The 8,838-nt window shown below is 50.6% G+C and overlaps 3 protein-coding genes and 1 pseudogene across 4 annotated transcripts in view; 1 reads left to right on the top strand and 3 right to left on the bottom strand.

The window, feature by feature from the left end:
- The window catches only part of M431DRAFT_511628 (hypothetical protein), a 1,604-nt gene extending 702 nt beyond the window's left edge, over positions 1 to 902 (bottom strand). Inside the window, exons 1-4 of the mRNA XM_024919697.1 lie at positions 875 to 902; positions 651 to 815; positions 396 to 424; positions 90 to 329 (exon numbers count right to left, since the gene is read on the bottom strand). Coding sequence (XP_024770383.1) covers positions 90 to 329; positions 396 to 408 — 253 coding nt within the window. The 5' untranslated portion in view covers positions 409 to 424; positions 651 to 815; positions 875 to 902. The remainder of the gene's footprint in view (positions 1 to 89; positions 330 to 395; positions 425 to 650; positions 816 to 874) is intronic.
- A 1,398-nt stretch (positions 903 to 2,300) lies between these two features.
- M431DRAFT_540627 lies at positions 2,301 to 3,004 on the top strand (annotated as a pseudogene; the record flags this gene model as incomplete). The annotated part of the gene is made up of 1 exon: positions 2,301 to 3,004. A coding segment is annotated over one exon (511 nt), but the record flags the coding sequence as incomplete, so codon positions are not given.
- A 58-nt stretch (positions 3,005 to 3,062) lies between these two features.
- M431DRAFT_94247 (hypothetical protein) lies at positions 3,063 to 4,667 on the bottom strand (the record flags this gene model as incomplete). Its single annotated transcript, XM_024924566.1, has 2 exons — positions 3,063 to 4,251; positions 4,306 to 4,667. The coding sequence occupies 2 exons, from the start codon at positions 4,665 to 4,667 to the stop codon at positions 3,063 to 3,065; spliced, it is 1,551 nt and encodes a 516-aa protein (XP_024770382.1).
- Positions 4,668 to 6,076: 1,409 nt separating this feature from the next.
- Positions 6,077 to 8,787, bottom strand: M431DRAFT_244533 (hypothetical protein). Its single transcript, XM_024913738.1, has 3 exons — positions 8,528 to 8,787; positions 8,157 to 8,340; positions 6,077 to 8,100 (listed from the first exon to the last, which is right to left on the bottom strand). Exons 1-3 carry the CDS (start codon positions 8,570 to 8,572, stop codon positions 6,167 to 6,169), a joined length of 2,163 nt encoding a protein of 720 aa, XP_024770381.1. The 5' UTR covers positions 8,573 to 8,787; the 3' UTR covers positions 6,077 to 6,166.
- Between the last annotated feature and the right edge of the window lie 51 nt (positions 8,788 to 8,838).

Raw genomic sequence — 8,838 nt, 5'->3', positions numbered from 1 at the left:
TGGTGCTGGAGCTGGTGCTGGAGCTGGTGCTGGAGCTGGTGCTGGAGCTGGTGCTGGAGCTGGTGCTGGAGCTGGTGCTGGAGCTGGTGCTGGAGGAGGCAATGCCAACCTTGCTTGCCGCTGTTGTTCGCATTGGAGCTGGTTGAGCTGCCGCTCCAGCGTGTGGAATCTGCTATCCTGCACCCTCCGCTCTATGTTCATCTGCAGCTCATGAGACTCCAGCTGGCTCTTCAGCGTCTTGGTAAGCTCCTGTTGTTCCTCCAACCGGGCTTCGAGGGTCCTAATTTTCTCTATGCATTGATGGAGTTTCTCCATGGCTTCTTCGATTTCTATAGACAGTAACATTAGTTATGGACACAGAAATAATGGCATGGTTGAAGTATGGTGTAACATACCTTTGGAAGACATTTTACATTGATCCTAACTGTTGAGTGTATCAGCCAAATGAATGAGCCAAAAGGGATAAGGAGAACAGAGGAGGTTGGGAGGAATGGTTTATCACAAGATGTGAGAGACGGCAAAAGAGTAAGAGAGCAAGAAAACAAAAGAGTCAAACACGGGTAAAGAGTGTGAGAAGGCAAGGGGGAACAAAATGATAGAAGAGATTGGGCATCGCGGGGCAAGAAGCCAGAGAGTGAGTTCATGCTTACCAGCTGGATGGCCTTGCTCTAGAGTGACAAGTTTGGCGTAGATCGCGGATAGGCTGGTATCCTTGATGTGAGTGACAAGAGAAAATTCGACGGACTCCTAGAGGGTGTTGATGGCAGATGACTAGAAACGGAGATCGCTCCTGAACCTCTGGGTTGTTCGCGGATCTGTTGCAACGCGTCAGTATCGCGATGGGCGTTGTGTGATGATAGCCTCATGTGCTTACCAGATGCTTGAAGAGGAAGCTTGAAGATGGGAGGTGCAGTGGAAATCTTGGTGTCAACGAATATGCAGGAGAGTAGCTGGAGAGAGAAAAGAGAGAAGAGAAGAGAAGAAATGGGAGAGGGCCAAAAGAGAAATTTATGCTGCGCGCCAAATGCACGCAGCTGGCCGAGCAGAAGAGAGAGGATATTGTTGATTGCCTCGGGGTACCTTAAATTTAGTATAACAATTGCCTGAGCTGCAAGTACCCCGAGGCTATCTGGCCTGGGTTGAGGCGATTGTGCGCCCACTGTAGACCACAGCTGTCAGGTGACTGCCAGATGGCCGCGAGCCGTAACCATTGCTGTACCAAGGGAGGATGGATTCAAGTGAGAAACAAGTGAGAACAGATTGAGAGGCGAAGAAGTTCCTCAATATATGAGCAGTTAGGGATCTTTCTCTCCTGGGGACCAAAACAGAACTATCCGCGAATGCTGCAATCCAGAGAAACAAGACGAACGTCATGCTACATGATATCCATACCACCTGCTCCAGCCTTCTCAAGCAGTCTCCATTTCTAAGATTGTTCAATTACAATAGCAGCTATCAGAAGATTACATCGAAGAGACATATCAAATATCTTGAGCAATGGACTTTGCGGGCTTGTCGTCGGCCATGGCGGTATCGGCCTCAAATCGGGATCAGCATCCTCGTTTATGCTTTGTTTTCTTCACTCTGGGCAAGTTTAGAAAAGCAACAGCAAAACTTCATCCGATTCAAGACTCCAGCTGCCTTAATTGTGTGCAATTACTGGATACCCAAAGGCACCTAGAGCTCAGGTAGTTGCTGTGCCGGCTCCAAGGTACACCTCGGCAATCAAGATGCGCTTTCTCCTCAATATTGATGCTACTGACAGGCAGGTGCCTTCAATGATACCATCAATCACTCGTCTCCCAAACAGGTTTTCTTTATTCTTGACGGCCTCTGCTATGTTCAACAATATAGATTCTACGAAGTTACCGATCCACAAGCTTCTCCTCCAACATCCAGTCATTACAGAAGCCACCAGCATCTTATCTTACCTCTTATTTCTATTGCCAATGCGTTTCAGTGCTTCAGAAGATCTAGGACATTTTCGAGAGTGTCGAAAGATAATTTTCACTTCCATCTTCTGCCACCAGCGCTCCACACGTCGAATTATCGCCGTCCAAACCAAAGACACCTAGCTCGTCTGTCACTACCTCCGTACCTTTTTATTATAGAAAAGCATACCTGACAACAATGAGCTGTGAGTCTCAGCATCCATTCCACCACGCCCCCGCGTCAACAACTGACTCTGTAAACTATAGCCGAGGAGATCAAACGACTCAAGGATCAAGTGGGCGTCTTGCAGGCGCAGGTTGGAGAACAACAGAAAAATATCTACGAAATGCAGCTTGAGCTCCAAAAAATCAAGCAAATCCACAAATCCCAATTCGAGCTCCAGCAAGTCCAATATCAGCTCCAGCAGACTCAGGTCCAACAGGTCCAACATGTCCAGCTCCAGCTCCAGCAGACCCAGGTATAGCAGACATGGAGTCAACAGAGCTAGCAACCACTCCAATATCAAGTCGACCTCGAATCTCAACAAGGACAGCAGCAGCAGGCATGGGGCCAGTAGGGCTAGCAACCACCCCAATCTCAATTCGACTTCGAATCTCAACAAAGACAGCTACAGCAGGCATGGGGCCAGCAGAGCCATCTGAGCCAGCAACCACTCCAATCTCAGGTCGACCTCGAATCTCAACAAGGACAGCAGACATGGGGCCAGCAGAGCCAGCAGAGCCAGAACAGTCAGCAGAGCCAGCAGAGCCAGCAGAGTCGGAAGAGCCAGCAGAGTCGGCAGAGTCGGCAGAGCCAGCAACCATCCCAACCTCAAGTCGACCTCGAATATCAACAAGGACAGCAGCAGCAGCGAGATGATACCGACCATGTCAACCCCATCAGGTGCTACAGATGTGGTGATGTCGGGCATGGCGGCAGAAACTGCCCTGGATGGAAAGCAATGTTGCGGCGGCGCTCTCACTAGAGTCCGAAGCGCTAGTTTCTTCATATAGCCCCTATATCATAATGAAGTAGCTGTAGTTGCTCCTTTTTCTTTGAAGCGAATATTCAAGGTAGATGTAACTAGGGATAGTTATCAATACCAATAGCGCGATTGGCATTAAGAAATACTAAGCTACAACAACCCTATCGAACCAGATATAATCATCCAGCTCCTCCTCAAACATAATCCCAACCTTGACAGCAACATCATTCTCAAACCGAAATTCGACCCTCATCGCCGTCCCAACGCCTCCCACCACTTCCCTCATGACGGCAACATATTTGGTCTGCTCGCACACGTGCTGCAGCTTCACCGTAAAGACGTACGACCGATCCGAGCAGTCGATAAACAGCTGCCCATCCTTGACCTGGACCACGACGCCTCGCCACCCAGGGTTCCAGTACTCGCCCGTGTACGCGCTCAGCGGCATCTTTTGCGGCTCCGACTCTTTGATGCCAGGGCATAGCTTTTGTCGCTCTGCTTCCACTTCTTCGGCTTCGGTTTCGGCGTCTTCGTTGGCGTTGGTGTCGTATTCGTCGTACTTTTTGCCCGTGTTCTTTTCGTACAGGACTTTGTCCCAGGTGAGCCTTTGGTCTTGGGGTAAGCCTAGTAGTTCGTCGATGAGTTCTTGCATTAGGACTTCGGCGACGAAGCTCGCGTCGTCAGAGTTTCCAAACATTGCGCCGCCAAAATTGAGATCGGGGACGAAGAAGTGGATTGTGGAGGAGCCGGCGATGCCTCCGTGGTGAGCGACGACTAAATAGCCGCGGTAATGATGTACTTCCCAGCCAGCGGCATAGAGTAATGGAGATGTAAAGGGGAGAAGCTTGTCGTAGTTTTGGCTTATGATGGACCGTGGTCTGATGATTCCCTTGTACACGTCCTCTGTAAACGGGCCCTCTTTGTTCATTATGGCCCGGACATACTTGACGTAGTCGTCAACGCTGGTGATGATTGAACCTGCGCCTTGAGCCTCTGGTGCATCGGGGATGACGAACGTCGAATACTGCTTGGCCTTTCTATCCCACCAATATCCAGGACTGATACGGTCTCCCAGCCCCTTGGCACGCGCTCGCTCCGGCTGCAAGTTGCTCAAAGTCATGCCCAGAGGCCGAAAGAAACGCTGATCAAGAAAGTCGGCGAAGCTGATGCCAGTCTTTTGCTCTACCAGATAAGTTGCCACGGTATACATCATGTTGCAGTACATGAACTTGGCTCTGATGGGAGCCGCAGTAGCTAGATTCCGTAGATTTCGCGTGATAGACTGCGCACTATCCGTATTCTTCGCCCTAGGACCGAGATACGAGTTATCATTGCTATAAGAACCGTGTTAGTACCGCATCAGCAAAAAGGCGGGCAATCATCCTCACGGCGCCAATCCGCTCCTATGACTCAATATATCATCGACAGTAACGCCTTCATACCCCGTTCCAGGCATGACAAACTCGCCCGGCAGTAATTTAGCCATTTCAGCATCATACTTGACGTCGGGAAACTTCTCGTCGGCAACTAGTAGTGCAATCGATGCCGCGGTGAGGGACTTGGATGCTGAAGCAATGTCGAACAAGGTATCGGTGGTCATTGGCCTTGCTGGCTCGATGGAAGCCATGCCAAATGCTTTGGAGGCGGTGACATCTTTGTGGACGAGGGCGATGGCGAGGCCGGGGACGTGGAATTTCTTGATGAGGGCCTCTGCGCGGGCGGAAAAGGCGGGAGAGTTGAAAAGATCCATGGTTGATTGCTGTGGATGCCTTATTTACGGACTATGTTGAGACCTTGTATGTATACGACTGATTAAATGATTAATATACAAGAAAAAGACTGAGTTGTGGTTATTATATGAGAACAAGTCTGGCCTATGGGCAATATACAACTCAGAAGTCTCCAAGTGAGGAGTCGCTTTTGAAGCAGATCATCGCTCGGCATCGTACCACTTAGCCAACGAAACGGAGCAACCCCCATTTGGGAAACCTGCCGCCCATCGTAAACATCTAATCGATCCTTTAAACGGGGTTGCTCAACTATAAAGTACGGCGAATTGACTCATCATATGTGTCAACATGGCCGAAGGAGCTGGAGGTGGGATTTTGGGGGCTTACGCCATACCAAGAGGGGCAAACTGCGCCTCCAAGGTGGACAAGTTCTTACAGGTACGCGTCTCTGATGGGTATAAAAATCCATGAATATTTAATTGAATCACCATCAGGAAGAGAAAGATTAAGTCAGGTAATTGTCATTATCAGCGCGCTATGAGACCATATGAGCCACAATAGCTCCATTAAACCATCATCCCTATACCCGATATACATACCTTAGGTAGGGTATATATATACACACACATTCATGCCATACATACTCCAAGACAAATGAAAGCAAAAACAAAAACCAACAAAGCAAAAGCAGGTGGTGTAGCCGTCCATTTCCATCCCGTTTCCAAAACCCATCTCCCCAGCCCTTCCTTTGAGGCCGTGACGTTCGTTCCGAGCCGAGATCCCATCCGGCTTTCCAACCATAAGCGTCCATTACCATATACTACCAATGCCGACGGATTCCTACCATTGCGTCGCCCAATAAATCCAGACACCTCTGCTCACAAAAGGGTATATAATGCCTAGTTAAACAAAAGAAATAACAAAAGGCGACAGGGACGCGATAGAAAAGTGCAAGTAGCGTTTTCTATGCTCCCTGGCGTTGACTGTGGTAACAAAGGGACTCCATCAGAAGCCTTAAGCCGTAATCTCATTGCCGTGAGATAACCAAGCAGTCCAAAGATAGATAGAGCCTGGCCATGACCAATGAGCTAGAGAATTGCATGTCGCAGAGGCGCATCAAAAAGCGCAAACCTGCACACGCAAATAAAGCCGACTGCAAATAGCAAAAATAAATCGGCACTTGCTAAAAGGGAACCTTAAGCTTTGTTCCCGGTAATGGCAGTTCGAGCGCATCCAAAGCGCCACGACTCCATATTTGCGCTCTCGGGTAGCCGATTCCCGATTGGGCGGGTGATGGTGTAGCGGACCGGGCTGCTGATTGGAGTTGATGCAGCCACATGACTTAGACCCACGACGTCAAAACATGTTCATGGGATTCGATGACTCCAAGAAAAAAAAAAGCGACTTGCGACGATGATGACTTCTGATCACGAGAAATAAGGCTTGTGCTAAAGTCGTCATGCTCGGGACGAAGAGCTGCTACAGCCATGACGAAGAGAGACGGGTTGCCCTCATCCTCTTACCCTCTCTGCGGGTTGTCACCATATGCAGAAGTGCCATACACTGATGATGCGCCAGGCGGTTGCTGGGAAGTGAGGTTTGCATAACCACTGTCGGTATAGGCAGCGGCCGCAGGGTGGTGGCTGATCGGCGTGTGTAAACCAGTGCTGCCATAAGGACTGGCTGCCACTCCTCTGTTGTCCCAAGCCGATACGGCGGGCAGCTGTGCTGTGCTGGTATTGATACGCATGGAAGGCGGCTGCTGAGGGCTGTGGTGGTTGCGAAGCGTAGGGCTGAGACCTCGAGCCGTGCTTGTGGAGTATACCGAAGAAGGCGCCCAAGAGGATAACTGTGAGCGAGGTGACGGAATCGCTTCGTGGGCAGCCGAGCCGTAGGCAGAGTGCAGTGGGTACTGGCTGTGAGGATCTGCATGCGCTGAAGAGAGGCCGTGTTGTGACCCAAGGCCGTGGTGACTGGGCGGCGTGGGCAATGTGGCGTATGACGAGGCGCTCGTGGTAGCAGGCGGGAGAATGCTGCTGGGGCTGGCACTATATTTGCCAATAATCTTCTTGAGTGCTGGCTCGAGGGCCGTCCAAGGAAACACCTTGACATCCTTCTCGATGTTTCGGGGCTTTGGGTGAGGGAAAGCCATTATGATCTTGAAGAACTCTTCGCTGTCTGCCTTGGCCTTGGAGACGGTAGACGGGTGGAATCCCTCCAGGTTGCGGCGGATGCGATTCTTTTCCTCAACACTGAACCGGTTTGGTGCAGCCACAAGCTGCTCAAGCAGATGAATGGTGTCGACGGAGGTCACGTAGCATTCGGACTTTTCTGCCCACCAGATGCACGAGATGCAGATGCTATTGGTGGGTCTCTCGTTGACAGCGACAGGCTTGAAGCTCACGTTCAAGACTGCTCCGTTTTGAGTCTTTTTGAACATGACGATCCGACGACGGTTCTCCCATTCGTCTTGGTTCCAGTCTCTCGCCATCTCGCTGAGCTTGCCGCGAATGTTCAAAACCGCCTTGGGAGTGTATAGAGACATGGAATGGTAGGGGCCATTTCCACCGCCGTTGGTGATGGTGCTAGTGCGCACTAGCTGAGGCGTTCCGCTACTCCCAGAAGACGGGATGGGAAGGTGGTGTCCGGCAGATCTCCCGGATATCGCAATGGGATCATAGGTGGACGAACTCCTACCCACCGCCGCCAGCGTGCTCCCATACGAACTCCCACTCAATCCATGGTGAGCACGCCGGTGATGGTGATGGTAGTGCGGAGGGTCGGTAAAACTAGACGTTCGGTATGTGGTGATCATATCGGCATTTCCTTGGGCAAATGTGTTGCCGTATTGGCCTTGCGCCGGCGGGTATTCATACGTATTTGTAGCCGCTGCAGACTGTACCTCAGTCTTCGGTGAGGGACTCGCCTGATCCACCTCGGCAGCAGGTGTCGTTGTGTCATCTTTGGGCAACTTGTCTGCCCGCGTGATGTCATCCCCAGACCCTTCCATGTAATGAAAGGTCCCTATGCGCGAGATCTCGCCTCCTCCCGCAGGGGAGTCGAAACCAAGTGACAGAGACACGCTACTATTACCACCTGACGGCGGCGCATCAACACTGCAAGAGTATACGTAGCCAGTGTTATCCTGGGTATCGCGTATAAGATTCACAGCGTATTTTGTGTCTCCAAACGTGATCAGTGGCTGTGTAGAGGGTAGGCTAAAGAGGTCATCTTGCGACGAGATCTTTATGCTGACAGCAGTTCCGCCAACTCCAGACGTAGGATGGAAAGAGACCACAGTGGGTCCTGCAGCCATGTAATGAGCTACGGTGTTGTTGTTTGCAAACGATTGCTGATTCATCTGTGCATATTTGTCCGTTTGTGAGGTTGAGAATGGCTGAGTGGGATACGGTTCGAAAGCAGCCGCATCTTGGTATCGGGTGGCATCGTAGCCTATAGCCATCTTAGCATACTTTCTCCTTTCTACCTCGCCAACGCTGAAGACTCACCATTCATGGAAGGTAGCTGAGCTTTGCTGTAGGCCATGTTGAAATCGCTCGGTGGGGAGTCCCGGTTTGGATCCCCCCTTTGTGCTGCCTGAACAGCTTCCTCGTATCTAAGAGTCAGGGTTTCTGGCGATCCAAACTCGTCGTCGACGTCGACAATGATGGGTTTGTTTGGTAGAAAGCCCGGCTTCAAAGTATATCTTGTCAGCTTCCTCGTCAATGAACCAAGGTTTCAACTCGACTTTGCCGGCCTCTTGCCATGTACAAAACGAGAGTAGCGTAAAAGACAATTGAATCAAAAGACTCTGAATCTTTTGCTCGTAGTGTATCTCCAACAAGACGGATATTGGAACAAAGTCTAGGATGCGACTCACCTCAAAGAGTCTGTAGGATGGAGACTGGAACTTGGCAGTAGACATGAAGATGTTGGAAGATGGAACAAAAGCGGAAGAGGGGGGACTGATCAAAGGAAAAGTAAAGTATGCAGGCCCTCTTTGTCTTAGCTAAGAGGCCCTGGATGACAGTAATGTTTTAAACTAGGTCTTTGACGAGATTTTATCCCGCGAGGATCATGGAGCCAGGATGGGGGCTCCCTTCCTTCGCGTAGCGTGGACTCGGAGATTTGCTATGCGACAACCCCAGAGGCTAAGTTGAAGAAGGCCTATGCTTTGGGACTCGCAGTGAC

This window comes from Trichoderma harzianum (genome assembly GCF_003025095.1).
Source record: "Trichoderma harzianum CBS 226.95 unplaced genomic scaffold M431scaffold_13, whole genome shotgun sequence".
NCBI classification, from domain to species: domain Eukaryota; kingdom Fungi; phylum Ascomycota; class Sordariomycetes; order Hypocreales; family Hypocreaceae; genus Trichoderma; species Trichoderma harzianum.
This window is presented reverse-complemented; position numbering and strand designations above follow the sequence as displayed.

What these genes read in the sequence shown, in the direction of transcription:
- M431DRAFT_244533 (XM_024913738.1), bottom strand. Translation starts at nt 8,572, where the DNA reads ATGTCTACTGCCAAGTTCCAGTCTCCATCCTACAGACTCTTTGAG. An exon ending in CATCCTACAGACTCTTTGAG is followed by an intron (nt 8,341 to 8,527) that starts GTGAGTCGCATC and finishes TATACTTTGAAG; the next exon opens with CCGGGCTTTCTACCAAACAA. An exon ending in TCAGCTACCTTCCATGAATG is followed by an intron (nt 8,101 to 8,156) that starts GTGAGTCTTCAG and finishes AGATGGCTATAG; the next exon opens with GCTACGATGCCACCCGATAC.